This window comes from Ictidomys tridecemlineatus, chromosome 6 (assembly GCF_052094955.1).
Source record: "Ictidomys tridecemlineatus isolate mIctTri1 chromosome 6, mIctTri1.hap1, whole genome shotgun sequence".
NCBI classification, from domain to species: Eukaryota; Metazoa; Chordata; class Mammalia; order Rodentia; family Sciuridae; genus Ictidomys; species Ictidomys tridecemlineatus.
In genome coordinates, this window is record NC_135482.1 from 56,823,313 (window position 1) to 56,847,647 (window position 24,335).

Here is a 24,335-nt window from a genome sequence, read left to right on the forward strand (position 1 = left end):
CAGGTTTGAGGACTAGCCCAAGCAGTTAAGCAAGGACCTTTTTCAAAATTTAAGGAAAAAAAAAAATGGCTGGGGGTGTAACTGATGGTAGAGAGCTTGCCCAGCATGTGAAAGGTCCTGGGTTTAATTCCCAGCACCAAAACCAAACAAGCAGCAACAACAACAACAACAACAAACAAACCAGCAAAGCAGAAGCCAACAGTGACACTTTGCAGGGATATCACAGAAGGTGAAGTTCTGAAGAGCTGGTATGGTTCTGTTTCTTGATCTGTTTCTAGACTGCACCAAGTTTATGTTCCCTTTGCGAAAAGTCACCTCACTACCTATACGTTTGATTTGTTTACTTTTCTTTTCTTTATGCTTATTGTATTGCAATAAGGAGTTATAAAAGATAGTAAATGTACATAGTTCATATTTCTACCTCTTCCCAACATTCATTGACCCAAATTCCTTTCTTTTACTCTCCCCATCCCATTCCCAGACTTCTTCCTCTAATCACTCCTTCAGACATAGTGTCTGAAATGCATGCTTTCCTGACAAATGAAACGGAGCTGGGTATCTCCGCACTCTTCTGTTTTTTTCAGCATTCCTTATTGGGCAATTCCAAGGTAGTTGACCTATGATTCGAAAGTTCTTCATAGGTTAGATGAGAGTGACAGCCTCTTTCTCCACCTTCTTCTTTATTCATTAATATGAAAGTGGCTCTGATTCACTAGGAACATCCCAAAAGCTGAAACTCTCCAACGTGTATATGAAATTAGCTAGTCTCACTTTCTTCTATCCTTGCTGCCAGCTCTTGTCACCTGTTAATCAGTATCTATAGAGAGGTTGAGCATTTCTATGGCCAAGGTGTAAGGACAGCAATATTTTCATTAAGCCTATTGGTTCAGAGTAGATACCAGAAACAAAGTTGGTTCAAAGGCTAGCCCCATCCTGGCTTCCCTTAGAGAAATACATAAATGTTTTATAAACCAGCAACAGGGAGAACTTTTATTAAAATATTTTTTTTAGTTATCAATGTACTTTTATTTTATTTATTTGTGGTGCTGAGAATCGAACCCAGTGCCTCATATGCTAGGCAAGTGCTCTACCACTGAGCCACAACCCCAGCCCAACAGAGAGAACTTTTTTAAGAGGGGATGCTGAGCCAAGCACTGTGGTGCAGCTTGTACTCCCAGAGACTTCGGAGGCTAAGGTAAAGTTTGCAATTTTGAGGCCAGCCTCAACAACTTAGTGAGATTCTGTCTCAAAATTTAAAAAATAGGAGATGCTGAGACACCGTGGGACTATTGGGTAGAAACACAATACTGTATTTTAGGATAAGAAAATCTGGCAAAAAGCCAGTATCACCAAATCTGTACTGTCCCTTGGAGCCTACCCACTTATACCACAACTTACGGTTGACACAGCTTGACAAGGTCCTGGTCAGTAGTGCCTGGCTGCAATCCTCGGATGTACAAGTTGGTTTTGCTCAGCTGGTCATTCCCATTGCTCCCATTGCTGCTGTTAGGGGTGCTGTTGCTTGGACTAGGTGGTGCCATCTGATGAGCCAGTGACACATAGGGCTGCAGGGAGGTATGAAGAATAGAAGGTCAGAAAGATAGTACATTGAGATGTTGGAGATCGAGTAAGACCTTGGCTCCGTGGGGGGGAAAATGATTCTAAACATTAATTGCAATGAACTTAACAGGAGAATTAAAGAATTAAAAACTACCGGATGGGCTGGGATTGTGGCTCAGCAATGGAGTGCTCACCTAGCAGGTGAAAAGCCCTGAGTTCAATCCTCAGCACCATGTAAAAATAAATAAAATAAAGGTATTGTGTCCAACTACAACTAAAAATTAAAAATTAAAAAAATTAAAGAAATTCCTTTGCCATAAAATAAGAAACTATATACTTGTTCTACCTATCTTCCAGGAATAACAATGGGCTAAAAGAAACCTGTTAAAGGTTTATGTTATAGTGGAATGTTTTTATTATACAGACGTTGCAGAACATGATTAATGTTGACACCTTAGGTACACTGTTCAATGAGACAAGACTAATAAAGTCTACGTTTCATTAAAAAAAAAAAGATGAAGAAGTGAGATCCTAGGTAAATTAGCAAGAACTTGTCTCAAAAACATAAAATAAAATAAAATAAAAATAAAAAACTGGTTAAGCACCCCTAGATTCAATCCCTGGTACCCGCTCCCAAATAAAGATGAAGAAATACACATCTATTGAATCACAAAGGGTATAAGTAAACATATATTATTCACAGAATAAAAAACGAGAACTGCAAAATACTCTCAGGAACTTGAAAATTATTTTAAACTTGGACAGTAAGAGGAAATTAATTATCATATAAGGCAGTAAAATAAAACTTGTAACACTAATAGGGATTTAATCAAAAGTTATAATTTTTAAAAAGTTTAGATGAATGACAATTATATTATGTTCAAGGAAATTTGGGATTTGATATGAAACATCTCTAATTTTTCACAAGTGATATCAGGACAGGCAACCAGAACCTGCTCATTCTCTAAGCACTTTTGTTGGAGTCAAAATGCCATACTAGCTGAAACATGGGTCCCTTCTGTCATGGCACATTTTATATCCTTATGCTCTAATAAGACTTTTAGCATTCACATTTTTGGTTGCTAATACTCTGCCTAAATTTGTATAATTATATATAACATAGTGCATTTTACTACATTACATTCATGCTCTAGTTCTCCCTTGGTTTAAAGCACTTTATAGCACAAACCTATCTGGTATTACTTCCTTAGAGTAATTAGCAACCTGGAGATGAATAGTAATTTTATCTCCAGATTCCCTCCCTTTTCTGGTGGTAGTGGTAAGAATTGGGGTAGTAAAGGAAAAATAAAAAGAGAAACACAAATATCAAATTTGTGTTTGAGAATCTTCCTGCAATAGAATCTTTTATTTTTTTTTTAATTTTAATATTTATTTTTTAGTTTTTGGCGGACACAACATCTTTGTTTATATGTGGTGCTGAGGATTGAACCTGGGCCGCACGCATGCCAGCCGAGCACGCTACCGCTTGAGCCACATCCCCAGCCCGAAATAGAATCTTAATTACTGTGAAGTGTGCCTCTTATATTTCATACCTCTGATCCTTAAAAACCTTCAAAGTAAAAATCTTTGCTCAGGGGGCTGGGGATGTGGCTCAAGCGGTAGCGCGCTCGCCTGGCATGCGTGCGGCCCAGGTTCGATCCTCAGCACCACATACAAACAAAGATGTTGTGTCCGCCGAGAACTAAAAAATAAATATTAAAAAATTAAAAAAATATATCCTTTAAAAAAAAAAAAAAATCTTTGCTCAGGCTAAAATGTATAGAAACAGGTAGTTCCAATCTTTACCACTATGCATAATCACAAATGTGCATCTATTTAAACAGTTTACACTCTATGCCAGGAGTATGTATTATTCTTCTGTAATGATGATGATAGGCACATAATGTCGTCAATAAGGACAGAGCAGTGTGTAAACACATGCATGTTTTAAGTAACTTTATTTATTTATTGAGATGCTGATGACCAAACCTCAGGTCTCATTCATATTAGGCAAGTGCTCTACCACTGCACTATACCCTCAATCCTAAGTAACTTTAATATAACAGGACAAAACAAAGCAAATAAGTCTGAACATCATACTCCCAGTACTAAAAATAGCAGTACTTTAGGAATCACTTTTACTAGGCTAGTGGCGCATGCCTGTAATCATAGGGACTCTGGAAGCTGAGGCAGGAGGATTGCATTCAAAGCCAATCTCAGCAATTTAGCAAGGCCCTAAGCAACTTAGTAAGACCCTGTCTCAAAATAAAACATAAAAAGGGCTGCGGATGTGGCTCAGTGGTTAAGTGACAGGCAATCCCTGATACCCCCCCCAAAAAAAAATCACTTTAAAATGGACCCAGTGGCACACACCTGTAATCCCAGACACTCTGCAGCCTGAGGCAGGAGGATCCCAAGTTCAAGGCTAGCCTCAGCAATTTAGCAAGTCCCAAGCAACTTAGTGAGATCCTGTCTCAAAATAAAAAGGGCTGGGGATATGGCTGAGTAGTAAAGTACCTCTGGGTTCAACTCCCAATTAAAAAAAATCACTTTGAATTTTCCACTAAATTATTAGATTTGCAATAATAATCAACATCTAGTGGGTCTGTACCCCTTCTACTCACTACTATCGTAAGACTGTGTCTCACATTTAAAATACAATCAAAAAGACTGTGACCTAAATTTTTCTTTTAAATATTTATTTTTTAGTTGTAGTAGGACCCAATATTTTTATTTTATTTATTTTTACATGGTGCTGAGGATCGAACCCAGGGCCTCACACATGCTAGGCAAGTGCTCTACTGCTGAGCCACAATCCCAGCCCTATGACCTAAATTTTAATCATGGTTCCTGAGTTCAGAATAAGGAAATCACAGCTGGAGACCATTCAATCAGATATATTCTTCCTCATCTTTTAGGAGTTGCTGTTATTAATCCTTAACTGAGAAAACCAAGCTATTTCTTCTGAATAAGGACTCTAGACCTGAAGGTGATCATGACTACAAAGATGTTAACAACAGTAATGATAACAAATAGTGGCTCAGTGGCAGAGCACTTGCCTAGCATATATGAGGCACTGGGTTCGATTCTCAGCACTGCATTTATATAAATTAATAAAATAAAGGTTCATCAACAACTAAAAAAATATTTAAAACAACAACTCTAGAAGCATCATACTGTGTACCAAGCTGAGCAGATGTGAAGCCCACCCAATTCGAGGTCTATCTATCCCCTTTTCCCACTGTGATAGAATATTCCCCCCCCCTTTTTTTTGTGGTGTTGTTGGTGATCTTACCCAGGGCCTTGCCCATGTTAGCAAACACTCTACTTCTGAGCTATGTCCAGTGATAGAAGTGACAGAATATTTCTAAAAGAAAGTGTCAATGATGTCAGGACTGTTCAAACAAGAATATAAGGGTGATGCCAGGTTATACATGCCTGTAATTCCAGTGATTCAGGAGGCTGAGGCAGGAGGATCATAAACTCAAGGTCAGCCTCAGCAATTTAGTGACACCCTGTTTCATAATAATTTTTTTTTTTGGAGAGAGAGAGAATTTTTTAAATATTTATTTTTTAGTTTTCGGTGGACACAGCATCTTTATTTACTTTATTTTTTATGTGGTGCTGAGGCGAGCGCTCTACTGCTTGAGCCACATCCCTAGCTCCAATAATAAAAATTTTTAAAAGGCTAGGAATGTAGCTCAGTGGTAAAGTGCCACTGTATTAAGTCCCCAATACCAAAAGAAGGAAAAAAGAAAAACAAGATTGATTGCTATTGGTTTGCTACCATGGTTATACTCTGTTTTAATATGATGGTATTAACTACAATCTAAAATATGACTTTGTCAATAATAAACTTGTTACAAGGCAATAAAAATTCATAGCAATTAGGATATAGTTCAGAAGGGGAAAAAATTATCTCTTACTATTCCCAAGCACCTTCCAGAATTGCTTGCATAGGTTTGACATCAAAGAAATATGGTAGGAAAAAATTCACTTTGAAGGAATGATTAAGAGAATCTAAATGGGGGTGGGGAAAGGTCAAGAAAGTTCCTAAGTAAAACTTGTCTGACTTCCCAAAAGAAAATATTTGAAGATAAAGACCATGTAAACCAATTATGTTTACCTACACATGTAAAAGAGAAAGAGGTAGTATGTGTGACCATCCAGGGTAGTGAGGTATTCTTACTGAAGGAGGGGAAAATATGGATCAATTATCATCTCTTCATGACCTATGTTGGATTAACATTCATAAACCCTGTATCCATGTATTTGTCATCAAAATCATCCCCACCCTGGGCCTTTAACTTTACTATTAACCACCAGAGCAGGAGAAAACCCATCCCACATATGGTAGTTAGCTTCTGTAAATGCCTAGCATATAGTAGGCATAGGTGTTTGTTAAAATGAGTGAAATAAACTTAGAGAAAATTCGCTAATTGTGTATTAATAAGTCCCTAAAAATGTCTCACAGATACACAATCCAGTGACTTGATATCAGGATTCCTGCTGCAACCTGGATATGGGTGAGCCACAGATATTTTTCTGAAGCAGTGGCCTCTAGGGCATATAACATGAATCTCTTTGCTTGGGTTCCAAGTTATAATATCTCCTAATATGAGAAGGTTCACTTTCTCAGAAGTTACAGACCCCCCTAATAATTAATTGATCATGAGACCCTTTGCATTATTTTAGTCATTCCATAAATATTTGAATTGCAATGACATGTAAGGACTGTTGTGAGGACTCACAGATGAATAAGAATATGGGTGAAATATTTCATAATAAATTTAAAGCACTCCAACAAATCATTAAGGAGGGTTTACAATATAGAAAATAAGTAGAATCAGCCAGGTATGGTGGTACACACCTGTAATCCCAGCAGCTCTGGAAGTTAAGAAAGGAGAATTGCAAGTTTGAGACAAGCCTCAGCAATTTAGCAAGGCCCTAAGCAACTTAATGAGATGCTATCTCAAAATTAAAAATAAAAAGGCCAGGAATGTATCTCACTGGTAAAGCAACACTGGGTTAAATCCTCAGTACCAAACAAGAGTGGGGGAGGGGGGCAGCCAGGCAGGCTGGAGGGAGGGAGGGAGGGAAGACGGGGAAGAGAGGAAAGGCAAGGAAGAAAGAAAGAAACTAATAGAATGAAATGTATGTGTTAATGGGACCCAAGCAAAATGGAGAGCATGAAAGAGAGGCCAGGTGTGGGTGGCACACACCTGTAAACCCAGCAACTTGGGAGGCTAAAGCAGGAGGATCTCAAGTTTGAGGCTAGCTTGAGCAATTTAGCAAGATCCTATCTCAAATTAAAAAATTTAAAAAGGGCTGGAGATGTAGCCCAGTGGTAGAGCAGTTCTGGGTTCAAGCCCTAGTACCACATCAATCAATCAATATTTTAAAAAGAGCATGGAAGAAGAAACAACTAATTTCTGACAGAAAAGTTTCTCAAAGACAATGTTTGGGTTGTACCTTGAAAGGAATTATAAGCATGCACCACTGTGCCCAACCCTCTCTGTTTAACTTCTTGAGGAACTCCTAAACTGCTTTCAAAAGTGACTGCATTATTTTACAATCCCACCAGCAGTTTATGAGTACTTCAGTTTCTTCAGATCCTCACCAATACTTGTTATTTTCTGTCTTTTTTTTTTATAGCCATCCTCGGAATCTGAAGTGATAATCTCTTTGGAATTTTGCTTTGCATTTCCCTGATGGCTCTCTATTAAAAGTTTACTGTGATATTGGAAAGGGTGGCACAGGCCTCTAATCCCTGTGTTTTAGAAGTCTGAGGCAAGAGGATTACAAATTTAATACTATGAATTGAACTCAGGGCTGATCCACCACTGAGCTACATTCCCAGCCTATTATTATTATTATTTTGAGATGGGCTCTCACTAAATTTTGCTAAATTGCACAGGCTGCTCTTAAATTTGTAATCCTCTTGCTTCAGACTTCCAAGACACAGGAATTACAGGCCTGTGCCACCCTTTCCAATAACACAATAATTTTTTTTTTAAATTTTTTAGATGTTGATGGACCTTTATTTTATTCATTTATTTATATGCAGTTCTGAGAATCAAACCCAGTGTCTCACACATGCTAGGCAAGTGCTCTACCACTGAGCCACAACCCCAGTCCACACAGTAAACTTTTAATAGAGAGCCATCAGGGGAATGCAAAGCAAAATTCCAAAGAGATTATCACTTCATATTCCTAGGATGGTTATAATAAAAAAGACAAATAATAACAAGTGTTGGTGAGAATCTGAAGAAATTGAAGTACTCATAAACTGCTGTGGGATTATAAAATAATGCTGCAGCCACTTTTGAAAGCAGTTTAGGAGTTCCTCAAGAAGTTAAACAGAGAGGGCTGGGCACAGTGGTGCATATCTTCAATCCTAGTGATTCAGGAGGCTAAGCCAAAAGGATCACAAATTCAAGGTCAGCCTTGGCAATTTAGCAAGACCCTGACTCAAAAAATAAAATAAGATAAAATGGGCTGGGGATATAGCTCAATGGTAGAGGGCCCTTGAATTCAATCCCCAGTACCAAAAAAAAGTTAAACACAGAGTTACCATAGAACATAGGAATTCCACTCCTAGGTATATAATCTTGGATAATTGAAAACATATGCCTCTTATTGATCCTGTACATAAATTTCAAAGCAGCATTATTCATGGTAGCCAAAGTGGTACTAGAAATATCCATCAACTGATAAATGGATAAATTAAATGTGGCAAATCTATACAATGAAATAATACTCAACCATAAAAATGAAGAGAGTACTGATACATGCTACTACAGGGATGAAGCTTAAAAACATCATATATAGGGCTGGGGATGTGGCTCAAGCGGTAGCACGCTCGCCTGGCATGCGTGCGGCCCAGGTTCGATCCTCAGCACCACATACAAACAAAGATGTTGTGTCCGCCGAAAAACTAAAAAATAAATATTAAAAAATTATCTCTCTCTCTCTCTCTCTCTCTCTCTCTCTCTCTTAAAAAAAATCATATAAGAGGAAGAAACCAATAACAAAAAAAAATTGTAAGATTCTATTTATACAAAATGTCCAGAACAGGCAGATCTATAGAGACAAAGAGTAGATTAGTAATTCCCTAACTAGAGATTATTTAGGACTGAGGGAAAGGATTGAGAGCTATGCTGTTTCCTTTCCAGACCCTGAATAATGAAACAACCATTCTACCCTACAGATTTGGATGGAAGAGAATTTGTGCCAGAACCTCTCAATGAAATTCTGCTTTCTTCAAGCCTGTATAAAGAACCTCCTCAAAGCACATCTTAATGCAGAATTCTGTTCCAGATCTTTCTCTCTAACACTTTAATAGGGCCTTAAGCCCTATCACAAACGTGATTTCATTTATCTTTCCAACAATTCCATGAGATGGAATGGGAGATGTGCTATTTCTCTTTTAAAATTTGGAAAGTGAGGTTCAATGCTCCTGCCATTGTATAACTCTGCTTTTTGTTAAGCAGAACTAAGTGATAGAAATTCTTGGGGCTGGGGGTGTGGCTCAAGTGGTAGCTCCCTCGCCTGGCATGCGAGCGGCCTGGGTTCGATCCTCAGCACCACATACAAAGATGTTGTGTCCACTGTGAACTGAAAAATAAATATTAAAAAAATTCTCTCTCTCTCTCTCTCTCTTTAAAAAAAAAATCTTTTTTTAAAAAAAGAAATTCTAAACACTGGCAATACCAAAATCAGGGCAAACAGCTAAGTAAACACATACAGCAGCCCTTTAAATGACCCTACATCCTTTGTTTCTCTCCTTTCTGGAAAGAGAACAGTTGTAAGTTCCTGTAGGTAATGTCTGCTTAGAGTAGAACATTTAGAACAAAGGCATCTGAACTATGAATCAGATGGGAAATTAGAGGAAAAATCTTTTACGTAAAATGATGGTGGGCTGAGGGTAAAGGTCAATGGTAAGAATGTGGGTTTGGTATGCACAAGACCTGGGTTTGATCCCTAGTACCACAAAACAAACAAACAAACTAATGTTTACATAGACCCTAGAGTAGTAGTCCCCAAATAACATATTAAGGCAACTGTGTCATGGGCATAGCCTTTACAGGAACCATGTTTTTAGACAGTATAATCCCATGCTTGCAACCACGCCCCAGAAATAATGAACAGTGCAAACAAGTTTATGGGTATATGTCAGTATAGCAATACCTCATACATATTAGGAAATGTATACACTCACCAAAAAGATTAAATAGATGAAATATGAACACAACAGCCAGTAGCTTTGGGAGAATATGGCTGGGACACTTCCCACTGAGTATTATAATATATTACCTAACCCTCCATTGTTCAGCCTGGCTGGTGGACCACATATTCAGGAGGACATATGATCTGGGAAGAAAAGTCAAAGGCATGGTGGCACAGGACTGTTAGTCCCTGCTACCAGGGACGCTGAGGCAAAAGGAATACAAGTTCAAGACCAGCCTCAGCAACTTGATGAAAGCCTGTCTTAAAAAAATTAAACAGGACTGGGGTGGTGGCACATGCCTGTTAGTCCATTGATACAGGAGGCTGAGGCATGAGGATTACAAATTCGAGGCCAGCCTCAGCATCTTAGTGAGGCCTAAGAAACTTAGCAAGACACTGTCTGAAAATAAAAAATAAAAAGTGTTAGGGGTGTAGCTTGGTGGTAAAGTACATCTGGTTTTCAATACCCAGAACCACCATTACCCCACACACAAATTATTTTCTAAGTCTGATAAAACATTTCTTTAAACTAGGATAGAATAGTAAGACACTTGAGTCTAGACAGCCTAACTCTTAGACCTATATTCTTCTAATAATTCTTAACATACCTTTTTTAAAAATACTTTTTTAGTTAAAGATGGACACAATACAATATTTTATTTATTTATTTTAATGTGGTGGAGGATCAAACCCAGGGCCTCATATGTGCTAGGCAAGCACACTAGCACTGAGCTACAACTCCAGCCTCCTAACATATCTTTTTTTTTTTTTAAGAGAGAGTGAGAGAGGAGATAGAGAGAGAATTTTTAATATTTATTTTTTAGTTCTCGGCAGACACAACATCTTTGTTGGTATGTGGTGCTGAGGATCGAACCCGGGCCGCACGCATGCCAGGCAAGCACACTACCACTTGAGCCACATCCCCAGCCCCTAACATATCTTTTTAAAATATTTTTTTAAATTGTAGATGAACACAATATTTTTATTTTATTTACTTATTTTTATGTGGTGCTAAGGATCAAACCCAGTGCCTCACATGTGCTAGGCGAGCACTGTACCACTGAGCCAGAACCCTGGCCCCCACTAACATATATATCTTAAATCTCAAAAAAAAAAAAAAAAATAGCAATCTGAAGCCAAGCATGATGGCACACTCCTGTAATTACAGTGACTCAGGAGGCTGAGGTCAAAAGATTGTAAGTTTGAAGCCAGCCTCAGCAATTTAGTAAGACCCTGTCTCAAAATAAAAAATTAAAAAGGACGAGGAGGGCTGGGGCTATAGCTCAGTGGTAGAGCACTTGCCTCGCATGTGTGAGGCACTGGGTTTGATCCTCAGCACCACATAAAAATAAATGAACAAATAAAGATATTGTGTCCATATACAACTTAAAAAAAAAAAGTAGGGGGAACTAGGAGTGTATTCAGTGGTAAAGCACTCCCGGGTTCAATACCCAGTACCAAAAAACAAACAAAAAAAGATAGCAAAATGAACAGAATTAGTCCTTGGGAGAATAATAACCTAGTTTATCAAACTCATTACTTTTTCTTTTCTTTTTAAAATATTTTAAAACTGTGTTCTGATTCTAAACAAAAAGGAATGCAAATGACAGTAGAAAACAAGATTTCCCAATTGAATATACAGCTTTTTTTTTTTTTTTTTTTTTTTTTAGGTTCTCTTGTTTCCCAGGCTGGCCTCAAACTCTTGGGCTCAAGTGATCTTCCTGCCTCAGCTTCCCATGTAACTGGCACTAAAGGCACACATCAATTCACCTGCCTTATGTAGCAGTCTTACATTTGAAACTCAAGAAGGAAATAATTGTGCTGCTAAACAGCTAACATGCAAGTCTAAAAAATGCAGGTAATTAATTTTTGAATTGGCATACTCACTCCAAAGCCCATTCATCTCCTTCAGCATTCCAAAGAGGAAGCACATGTTGGGTTCAGTTACATAATGAAGTGGCATACACACGGCTCCACTGACATCACAGCACAGTTGCCTATAAAATTAGACTTCCGACACCAGGCTCCAGCTTCATCTTCCCACAAATCATCATCTGCATCTGGGAGAGCAGTTTTCTGAGCAACCTCTAAATTATGCTCATATTTTACTGCTAAAGCTGGAAGCCTGACAATCTCTGGCCTGGTGACACAAAAGCAAGCAGGATACAAACTCCAAATCAGATTCTCCAGTGAGCTTTCTAGGGAGTCAGAGGGAGGTATTTTCAAAGCACTAGTAACTTTTGGCAGAAAGTACTGAAGATTCTTTGTGTGGAAGACAATAGATTTTGCCTTTACTTTCCTGTCCTTATGTCTACTTTGTTGCCACACAACATAATGGGGAAGTTTTCATGTACTCAGTTTCTATGTAAGACCAGTACATTCTTGTGAGCAACTCTATCACATTACATCAAACATTTTTTTAAAATATTTATTTTTTAGTTTTAGGTGGACACAGTATCTCTATTGTCCATTTATGTGGTGCTGAGGATCGAACCCAGTGCCTCACGCATGCCAGGCGAGCACTCTACCACTGAGCCACAAACCCAGCCCACATCAAACATTATAATGGGGATGAAGGCTGTGGTTCAGTAGTAGAGCACTTGCTTCTCACATGTGAGGCACTGGGTTCGATCCTCAGCACCACATAAAAATAAAATAAAGGTATTGTGTTTATATATATATATATATATATTTTTAATTTTTATATTTATATATATATTTTTTAAATGGCACATTGGGCTTCAATATAATAGCCATCTCTCAGTCCACCAATTTCTTCTGGACAGATGTATCCCATACATTGAACTAAACAGTTCCTCTCCTGGTGTGGAATGCATGGGATGGACCTAACACCCAAGGTGGCTCCATACTTCTCAAATTCACTAGTCAAATGATATTCCATGAAGTAGTATGTAGTTTTCTCAGTACCATCATCACAAACCAATACAAATTTGAAATGAACTTGAGATTTTCCTTGAGTATCCTTCCAGATGTATCTTCCGGAAGCATTTCTATCAAAACTTATTTTTTAGTTCCGGGAAATGAATGTAGGGGCACTTTACCACTGAGCTACATCCCCAGTCCTTTTTTTTTTTTTTTTTTGAGACAGGGTCTCACTAAGTTGTTTAGGGCCTCACTAAATTGCTGACATTGGTGTTGAACTTGCAATCCTCCTGCTTCATGGTCCTAAACTGCTGGGATTAAAGGCAGGCACCCCCACACCCAGCAAAACTCATTAATTTAACTAAGTTTAAGAATGAGGCAGAGGTTAGAGGTTAAGACTGGTTGCCAAAGTGAGACCTGAATACCAAGTCAATTATATAAACAAAGTAATCCCAGCGACTCAGAAGGTGGAGGTAGGAGGATCACAAATTCAAGGCCTGCAAAACCTGCCTCAGCAATTTAGGAAGACCCTGTCTCAAAATAAAAAACACAAAGAGCTGAGGATGTAGCTCAGTGGTAAAGCACCTCTGGGTTCAATTCCCTGTACAAAAAAAAAAAAAAAAGGAGGAGGAGGAGGAGGAGGAGAAGGATGAGGCAGCGGGCGGCGGCTGTGGCCTAAAGAACTTTAAATACAGGCTGGGTTGTGGCTCAGTGGTAGAGTGCTTGCCTAGCATGCATGAGGTACGGGGTTCGATCCTCAGCACCACATAAAAATAAAAGAAAGATGTTGTGTCTACCTACAGCTAAAAATACACATTAAAAAAAAAAAAAAAAAAAACTCTAAATACTCAGAGCTTAAGCAGAGTACCTGATAAGGAAACCAGAAGAGAAGGGCCAAAGGGCAATATCTAAGGGAGTAGTGTTACCAGGCCCACGAAAAGGGGCTATTTCAAAAACAGGCCACAGGCAACTCTAGCCAATGTCAGTAAGAGGTTTTATAAGATGAAAACTGAAAAATGAATTGAACAACTTAGATGTACCTATTTTAGTGGAATAGTGGGGACAAATACCAGATTGGAGGGGGATAAAGAATGTGTAGGAGGGGCTGGGATTGTAGTTCAGAGGTAGAACACTCACCTAGCACATGTGAGGCCCTGGGTTCAATCCTCAGCACCACATAAAAATACATAAATAAAGCTATTGTGTCCAACTACAACTAAAAAATAAAATTTTTGTTTTAAAAAGAATGTGTAGGGGCTGGGGATGTGGCTCAAGCGGTAGTGCGCTCGCCTGGCATGCGTGCAGCCTGGGTTCGAGCCTCAGCACCACATACCAACAAAGATGTTGTGTCCACCGAGAACTAAAAAATAAATATTTAAAAAAAAAAAAAAGAATGTAGGAAATTTGGAATCTTTAAAGCTTCCCAGATCCTATTCAAATTATTATAAAGTTTTTTTTTTTTTAAAGAGAGTGGGAGAGAGAGCGAGAGAGAGAGAGAGAGAGAGAGAGAGAGAGAGAGAGAGAGAGAGAGAGAGAATGAGAATTTTTTAATATTTATTTTTTAGTTCTCGGCGGGCACAACATCTTTGTTTGTATGTGGTGCTGAGGATCGAACCGGGCTGCACACATGCCAGGCGAGCGCGCTACCGCTTGAGCCACATCCCCAGCCCGAAATTATTATAAAGTTTTTTAAAATACATAAACCTTCAAAAACAGGGAGCACAGATAACATATGCCAACATTTTCAAAGCTAGACATCAGATGAATAAATGACATATGATTTAGAAGAGCAAAGAAACCTAAAAGCTAATACAAAACAAAGAGAAGGTGAGCTTTTTCCAAAATAATAAAAAAGCTCAGAAATTGAAGGCACCACATACATTAAGCTTAAAGTCAGAGGTACTATCTATACAGTCAGGCTACCACTACCCCTTTCTATATCCTCTCCAGAAGAAACTAGTTTATTTTTCCAGGAAGCTGCACCAGAGTGGCTCTGGATTTATAGTTACCAAGCACAGCTGGTGACTTAGGGATTAAGTAACATTCCCAGACATTTCTCTAGGTCAATCCCTCCTAGGAGACTGTAGAGTGGGGTGGGGTGTACTGGGATTGCACCCAGGGGAGCTTAACCACTGAGCAACAGTCCTTTTAGTTTTTTATTTTGAGACAGGTTCTCACTAAATTGCTTAGGGCCTTGCTAAACAGCTAAGGCTGGCCTCAAACTTATAATTCTCCAGCCTCAGTTTCCAGAGTTGCTGACATTATAGGTGCAGGTCATCATTCTTGGCAAGACTGCAGTATTTCTCTCTGGGAAACTAACCAACCCAACAGAAATGCCCTATAAATGACCATATTCAGGGTTCCCCATGTGCACATAAGCTTGATTCCTCTACAAGACCACTCTTGGTAAGATCTTCATATTGCCCACAGGGGCTTCCCTCTGGTCTTTGAACGCTTTCTACTTAAACAAGCAGCCCCAAATCATGAAACATAACAAGAAAACCTCTGAAGTCAGAGACCAAAACAAACAGAAAACCAAAAAAGGTATGCAAAAGAAAAAGAAATAACACAGGGAAAGAAACATCATAATAACAACAATAATAAATAGTCTCAGGAAATCTAAACAAAAATAATTTCATCTGTGAAGCAAAAACAAAATCCAATGAGAAATGAAAGTACAGAGGGGAAAAAAAGAGGACTCTTGGAGAAAAAGAAAACTATAATAACAGATATCAAAAATATCAACAAGTGGGCTGGGGTTGTGGCTCAGTGGTAGAGCACTTGCCTAGCACCTGTGAGGGACTGGGTTCAATCCTCAGTACCACATAAAAGTAAATTAATAAAATCAAGGTATTGTGTCCGTCTACAACTAAAAAAAAATTTTTTTTAAATATCAACAGCTGCCAGATGCAGTGACGCACACCTGTAACCCCAGCAGCCTGGAACACTGAGGCAGGAGAATTGCAAGTTCAAAGCCAGCTTCAGCAAAAGTGAGGTGCTAAGCAATTCGGTGAGATCCTATCTCTAAATAAAATATAAAATGGGGCTAGAAATTTGGTTTAATGGTCAAATGCCCCTGAGTTCAATCCCCAGTACCCGCCACCCCCCAAAAAAGAAATCAATAGCTGAGCACAGTGGTGCATGCCCATAATCCCAGCAACTCAAGAGGCTGAAGCAGGAGGATCACAGGTTTTAGGCCAGCCCCAGCAACTTAGGGAGTCCATCAGCAATTTAGTGAGACCCATCTCAAAATAATAACAATAAAAAGGACTTAGGGTAGAGCTCAGTGGTAAAGTACCCCCAAGTTCAATCCCCAGTACAAGAAAAACAAACAACAACAAAAACTTTCTAACATTACGAGACAGAGAGGGAAGAGCAAGTTTCTAACAAAGGATCAGGAATCAAAATAGCATTAGTCAGCTTAACAGCAATACTAGAGGACACTGGAACAATGTTTTCAAAATTCTGTGAAAAAATTATTTCCAACCAATAATTAAATATCCAGTCAACTCTCAATTAAGTGTTGGGTAGAATGAAGATTTTCAGACTTTCCAGTTATCAGAAAAAAATATTTATCTTGCATTTTGCGATGCTCCACAATAATAAGAGAGTCAAGTAAAAAAGAGTATGGTTTGACTAACAAGATCCAACCTAGAGAAATAGCAAAATTTCAGGATGAGTGAAGGAGATCCTCAATGACAACTATGCAGAAGAGCAACCAGTCCAAATTGGAGCACATGACCAGGAAACTCCAGGACAAACTTCTCCAATTTATAAAAAAATTAAAGCACAGATTTCCTAATGTGTTTAGATGCCCTGAGAAATTTACACTTGTCAGAAATTTTGAGTAGAGTGGAAACTACACAGAAAGGCAGCCTAGTGTGGTGAGCGCAATTCTGGAGTCAAGCTCTAGCATTGTTTACAAACTAGCTGCTCGACTTACTAGCTTCATGACCTTCAGAAAGTCACTTACCTGCCTGGGCCTTAATATCCCCATGTGCAAAATGGAGATAAATCATACTTATCACATATAATCTTTAGGATACTTTAATGAGTTAAATTTTGTAAAGGGCTTACAACATTAACTGGCATGTAAAAATGCTACTTGCTTATTAAATAAAATAAAGCCAAGACTCTGTTTTAGGATCAAAATTAATTAAAGAATAAGGCTGGGGCTGCAGTTATGGCTCAGTGGTAGAGTGCTCACCTGGTGCATTTAAGGCACTGGGTTCAATCCTCAGTATCACATTAAAATAAATAAATAAAATAAAGGTATTATGTCCATCCACAACAACAACAACAATAATAATAATGATGATGTTAACCAAGAAGGTGAAAGACTTGTATTCTGAGAACTGAAAAACAGTGCTAAAAGAAATTAAAGACAATGTAAGATGTAAATATAAGGGAGTGTATTTCATGCTCTTGAATCAGGCAAATTAATGTTAGATATTGATACTATCCAAAATGATCTACACATTCAATGCAATCCCTTTCAAAATCCGATGACTTTTTTATAGAAGAAAAATCTATCTTAAAATCCATTTGGGGGCTGTAGTTGTGGCTCAGTGGTAGAGTAGGTAGATGAGGTCTTGAGAGTAAAGTCTCTATGATAGCATTAATAACTTTAGGCAAAGAGGAAGAGAGATCCAAGCTAACAAGCTTGCCTGGCACTTGTGAGGCACTGGGTTTGATCCTTAGTACCACATAAAAATAAATAAATAAAGGTATTGTGTTCATCTACATTAAAAAAAAAAAGAAATTTAAATTCATTTGGAATCTCAAGGGACTCCAAATAGCCAAAATAATCTTGAAAAGGAAGAACAAAGTCAGAAGTCTCACACTTCCTGATTTCAAAACTTATTTCAAAGCTACAGTAATCAACAGTGTGGTACCGGCATAAAGCAGACACACAGATCAACTGTTATGATTTGAATGTGTCCCCCAAAGTTCCAAGAATTGGGATCTTAATCCTCATCATATCTTAATGATATTTGGAAGGTGGACCTTCAGGAGATAAAGAAGATTAGATGAGGTCTTGAAGAGTAAAGTCTCTATGATAGCATTAATAACTTTAGGCAAAGACGAAGGGAGATCCAAGCTAACAAGCTTGCTCTCTCTTATCATGCAATGTCTTCCACTGTGATATAGTGCAGCTACAAGCCCCAAGAAGAAGCTAAGCAGATGGCGGCACCAGGCTCTTGGAGTTCCCAGCCTCCAAAATTATGAGCCAACTTACTTCTACTCTTTACAAATTACCCAGATTCAGGTATTTTATTATTACAACAGAAAATGTTTTAAGAGATCAATGGAATAGAGCACAGAGACTAGAAGTATTGGTCAAATGACTTGATTTTTTTGGTGGGGGGCTGGGGATTAAACCCTGGGGTGTTTTACCACTAAGCCACATCACCAGCCCTTTTTTATTTTTTGAGACAGGGTCTAGCTAAGTTGCTCAGGGCCTTGATAAATTGCTGAGGCTGGTTTTGAACTTGCAATCCTCCTGCCTTAGCCTTCCGAGCTGCTGGGATTACAGGCATGAGCCATATGCCCATCTTAAATGATTTTTGATAAGGGTGCTAAAACCACTGAATGAGGAAAAGATAATCCTTTCAACGTGTGATATTCGGAGAACTGGATACCCATGTGCAAAGGAATGTAGTTGCACCCTTACCACATGATTATAAAAATTAACTCAAAATGGATCAAAGACATAAAAGTAGGAATCAAAATTATAATACTCTTAGAAGAAAACATAGGGAAAAAAGCTTCATGACACTGGATGTGGCAATAATTTCTTGAATATAACACCAAAAGCATAGGGAAGAAAAAATAAGAAAAATTGGACTGCATAAAATTTAAAAATGTGCATTGAAAGACACAATCAACAGAGTGAAAAGACCACCTACAGGAGATAATATTGGCAAATCATGTATCTGAAAAAGGGGTTGGTATCCAGAATATATAGAAAACTCCTAGAACTCAACAAAATAACACAATTCAAAACTGGACAAAATAAGCTGGGCATGGTGGCTCACACCTATAATACCAGCGGCTCATGAGGGTGAAGCAGGAGGATCACAAGTTCAAAGCTAGCCTCAGCAGCTTAGGGAGGCCCTAAGCAACTCAGCAAGACCTGTCTAAAAAAAAATACAAAATAGGGCTGGGGAGTGGCTCAGTGATCGAGAACCCCTGAGATCAATCCCTGGTACAAAAAAAAAAAAGACAAAATATTTGAATAAATAGACAATGAGCACATGCAATGATGTTCAACATCACTAATCATTAGCAAAACACAAAACAAAATTACAATGTGATAGCACCTCACACCCATTAGGACATTTTGATCTCTGGTGTAACAGTATTGGGAGGTAGGGGTCTAACCAGAGGTGCTCAGGTCAAAGAGGGCTAGGCTCTTACTAATACATTAATGTCACTATTAAGGAAGTGGGTTAGTTATTCTAAGTGTGGGCCTGGGAGGCTGAAGCAGGAGAATCGCAAGTTGGAGCCAACCTCAGCAACTTAGTAAGACCTTGTCTCAAAATAAAATAAAAAGGGCTGAAGATGTGGCTCAGTGGACGAAGGCCCCTGGGTTCAATGCCCAGTACCCCCCAACACAGACACACACACAAAAAAAAAAAAAAAGAGGAAAAGAGAATTTTAAGACCAACTTGGAAAATTTTAGCAATATTTTGTCTCAAAATAAAATTAAAGAAAAAAAAAAGAATGAGGATGTAGCTCAAGGGCTAAGCACTGGGTTCAGTGTCTAGTACCCACACATGATATGATAAATACAAAATTTAGGATGGGGGTTACTGCTTGGGGGAGATGGGATGGGAGGATGAGAAACTCCTAAGTTTGTACAGTTTATAGGGAACGATTCCAGTACTTCAGTTGGAATGTGAGTTCACAGGTATTTCTCTCATGCTTTATAAGTATAAACTCTTTTTTACTGCTAAGTAACATATTAAGGATAATAAAAGAATAGAATGAAATAAATTGGAGACAGCAAATATACTTATTATGTATAACTTTTTAATAAAGAACTATTTCAAGATATTTTACTATAAAGGGAAGAACACAAATGGGACAGCAGCTGGAAGAAGTGACATTAAGAAAGTTTTGAGCCAGGCATGATGGTGCACATCTGTAATCCCAGCAACTCAGGAGGCTAAAGCAGGAGGATCACAAGTTCAAAACCAGCTTCAGAAATTCAGCAAGGCCCTAAGCAATTTAGTGAGACCCTGTCTCAAAATAAAAAATAAAAAAATTGGGGATGTGACTTAGTGGTAAAGCACCCCTGGGTTAAATCCCAGGTACCAAAGAGAAAAAGAAAGAAAAGTTTTGATAAAGTTCTTGCCTAGCCCTGGATTTGAATCTCAGCACCCCCATCTCCCCCCAAAATTTTTATTTTGTTTGTTTGGAGATATAACAGTCAATTTACATGCAGATATGTGATTATAAACAATATTAGGACTGGGATTTTGCTCAGTGGTACAGTGATTGCCAGTCATGCATGAGACCCTGGATTAGATCCCTAGCACTACATAAAATGAATAATCAAATAAATACTATCAATTGTTAATAGAATCCAAAAAAGTATGTCAATACTTTAAGATGAAAAATTCAAGGTCAGAGAGCCTAAGAAACTTGGCACTAGATCACCCAGCTAATAAAGTGCAAAGCCACATTTAAATTGAGATCTATCTAACTCCTATTTTAGGATTTGTATAGAAGACAATGCTAACTTCCTTTGCTTATTGTCTTATGTGAACTTAATCACATCTATTAGGATGTATTGTTTTTAGTCTCTACTAGACAGACTTAAGATATAAAATATTTTAGGTATTTTGGAGGGTAATAAATTGAGTAACACTATCTTTACCTTTATAGAATTACATTTCAGTAATAAAGATACCTAAATGATTCCAACATGACACAAAATTACAAAATACCACAAAGAAGTACAAAATATTAGGGTTGAGAAAGCAAGTCCTCTTTGGACTGGGAAGTAGAGGGATTAGAACATTTCAGCTGAAGTTGAAGGGATGAATAAGGTCTTAAAAGATAGTTTGGCTGAATTTTTATTTTTTTTTATTTTTTTTTTTTTTTTTTTTAAAGAGAGAGTGAGAGAGGAGGGAGAGAGAGAGAGACAGAGAGAGAGAGAGAGAGAGAGAGAGAGAGAGAGAGAGAGAGAGAGAGAGAATTTTTAATATTTATTTTTTAGTTCTCGGCGGACACAACATCTTTGTTGGTATGTGGTGCTGAGGATCGAACCCGGGCCGCACGCATGCCAGGCGAGCGCGCTACCGCTTGAGCCACATCCCCAGCCCCTGGCTGAATTTTTAAATCTTTTGGTCATACTGAGGGTTAAATGAATGCTTTGCATTTGAGCTTAATCCCCAGTCCTTTTTTATTTTTTGGACTTTTTTATTTTTTTAACTTTATTTTTGTGGCAGGGATTGAACCCAGGGATACTTAACCATTGAGCCACATTCCCAGCCATTTTCATTTTTTAAAATTTTGAGATAAGGTCTCACTGAATTGCTGAGACTGGCTTTGAACTTGTAATCCTGGGATTACAGGCTTGCACCACTGCACCTGGCTTATTTTTTAAATAAGGAGGATCGTGAGTTCAAAGCCAGCCTCAGCAAAAGTGAGGTGTTAAGCAACTCAAAGAGACCTTGTCTCTAAATAAAATACAAAATAGGTCTGGGGATGTGGTTCAGTGCCCCTGAGTCCAATCCCCAGTATCCGCCCCCGAAAAAAAGGAGGGGTGTAGGCTAGAGGTATTGTTCATAGGCCAAGTACTTACCCAGCATCTGGGAGGCCCTGGATTTCATCCCCAGTAACCAAAAAAAAAAAAAAAAAAAAAAATCTCAGAATACTACCTCCATCCTCTTTCAGGTTTTATATCATTTTCTCTTCCCTTACTTTTTTTAATATTAATTTTTTTAGTTGTAGTTGGACACAACACCTTTATTTCACTTGTTTATTTTTTGTATATGGTGCTGAGGATCAAATCCAGGGTCTCAAACGTGTGAGGCAAGTGCTCTACCGCTGAGCCATAACCCCAGCCCCTTCCCTTACTTTTTTTAAATTACAACTTTACTAGGCCAGGCACAGTGGCACACACCTGAAACTCCAGCAACTCCAGAGGCCGAGGCAGGAGAATCGCGAGTTCAAAGCCAGCCTCAGCAACTTAGGGAGACTCTAAGCAACTCAGTGAGACCCTGTCTTTAACTAAAATATAAATAAGGGCTAGGGATGTGGCTAAGTGGTTTAGTGACCCTGGGTTCAATACCCAGTACCAAAAAAAAAAAAAAAGAAAGAAATTATACTTTATTGAGACATAAGTCATACAATGTAATTCATTCATTTAAAGCATAAATTCAGTAAAGCGTAAATCAAAGAGTCATGCAACCATAACCACAATTAATTTTAGAAGATTTTTATTACCCCAAAAAGAAATCCAATACTTATTACACTTATTTCCTATTTCTCCTACCCCTTGTCCCCCCAAGCCCTGGGCAATCACTAATCTACTTCTGTCTATATGGATTTCTGTCTATTCTGGACAGAAATAGTTTAAAAAGAATCACCATCATTTTTCAGTAGCATAATTTTTGTTTTGTTGGTACTGGGAATTAAACCTAGGGGCACTTGCCCACTCACATTCCCAGTCCTTTTTTTTTTTTTTTTTTTTTGGTGTGTGGGGGGATACTGGAAATTGAATTCTAGGATATTCAACCACTGCTCCACATCCCCAGCCCTATTTTATATTTTATTTAGAGACAGGATCTCACTGAGTTGCTTAGTACCTCACTAAGTTGCTGAAGCTGGCTTTGAACTCACAATCCTCCTGCCTCAACCTCCCATGTCAATGGGATTGCAGGAATGTACTGAGTCACCCAGCTCTGTTTTCCATCTTAATTGAAGTTCATAAAAGATTAATCTATACATGAGACTGGGGTTGTGGCTCAGTGGTGGAGTGCATGCCTCTCATATGTGATGCACTGGGTTAGATCATCTGCACCACATAAAATAAATAAAATAAAGATACTGTGTCCGCCTACAACTAAAATATAAAGATTAGTCTATACAAACCATCCATATTTCCTTACCTTCTTTCACTCATCAACCTACTCCAGTCTCACTTTTGCTCCCTATTACTCTGAAATTGCTTGTCAAAATCATCAATTACTTTAATACTAACAAAATCAATGGCTATTTTTCAGTCCTTATTTTCCATTATATAATTTTATGGACTGCCTGTTCAACTTTTAATTCCAATTAATCTCTTATTCTAATCTATATTTTTACCTTGTCCTGTTAGTCATATTCTTTTCTGTTTTATTGAACATTTTCCTATGGATTCAGAAATGCAAACCAGCAATCAAAGGACACAACCAGAGAACTGCAGTTAACACAACTGGTAAGCAGAGTGAATGTAATGAAATCAGTGGGGTGGGGGGGTGGGGGGATCCAGTAAGGTGGAGAAAATAAGGAAAGGCAAGATAGGTGGATATTAGGCTAGGGATTTAGGCTTTTTCCAGCAGGTAATATATAACTATAAAAATGTTTTATACAAGAAATAATCTGTGCTAGAATGCTGGGTTGTTGGAAGATTGTTCTGGAAGCAGGTATAAAATTACTTGGAGGCAGCTGGGCAGAGTGAAACGTGTCTATAAATCCAGGAATTTAGCCAGACCCTATCTCAAAATAAAAAGAACCAGGGATGTGGCTCTGTGGTAGATTCAATCTCCAGGACAACCAAAAATATAAATTTCTTTTTATTTGGGGGCAAAGCATAAAAGGTAGGAAAACAGTAGACAAGGACATCATGTGGAATGCTTACTATAGTAGTAAAAATAGTCAAAATTGAGTACAAATTAGAGTGGTATGTAAAAGTGGAATGGAGGGATTGATGTTAAGATATCACCATTAAGCTTCAACCAACTGAGTTAACTTAATACTAATAACATAATTCATAGCTGTCCTAAGCCAAGCATGGCAGCATGTACCTGTAGTCTCAGCTACTCAGGAGGCTCAGGCAAGAGGACTACTTGAGCCCAGAAGTTTGAGGCCAGCCTAGGCAACATAGTAAGACCTTGTCACACACACACACACACACAAAAAAAGCTGTCCTAGTCAAGAGATGTTAGACCTACAAGTTCTTAGTTCTCAGTTCTCTTCAAATTGATTAGACAAAAATGTAGTAAATATAAATGCAGAAAATTCTCTCTCCCTTTATAAGTACAAATGATTCCAGCAGTGTTTCTCACTCTCTTCTGAGTAAACACCTTGACCATTTCAGTTAACTGAAGCTTATCAAAGATTAAAGATCTGGCAACATCCACTAGTCAGTCCTATTTTCATCATAGCCTCCAGCCCCACATTGGTCTTCAATGTGTTAACATCAAGAAGAAATTGAAACTGTGTAAAATACATGGGGAAAGCTAATTATCCCACATTAAATGCACTCCCTTTTCTTTTTTTCCAAAGGAAATGGTTATTGATGCTATGAGGAGTTAAATTATAATAACACATGCCAGGAAGATGATGTCAGGGAAGGTGTGGTTAGGCCCTGTACAAGTATGAAATTCCTTTAGTCCCAAATATTTCCTCCTTCAACCTCACCTATACTCCAGTCTCCCTACTGA

General features: G+C 38.3%; 1 protein-coding gene and 1 pseudogene across 11 annotated transcripts in view; both read right to left on the reverse strand.

Annotated features, from left to right (window-relative positions):
• Positions 1-24,335, reverse strand: part of Rbms2 (RNA binding motif single stranded interacting protein 2) — an 89,008-nt gene that overhangs the window by 42,402 nt on the left and 22,271 nt on the right. For 10 of the 11 annotated variants that reach the window (XM_078053294.1, XM_021733510.3, XM_040280463.2 and 7 more), the window contains one exon: positions 1,399-1,565. In XM_078053294.1, coding sequence (XP_077909420.1) covers positions 1,399-1,565 — 167 coding nt within the window. Of the gene's footprint in view, positions 1-1,398; positions 1,566-3,113; positions 3,263-24,335 lie in introns of those variants that run through there. The other variant, XM_013363081.3, reaches the window with a different exon arrangement.
• On the reverse strand, positions 11,245-22,810 carry LOC144378423 (GTP-binding nuclear protein Ran pseudogene; annotated as a pseudogene).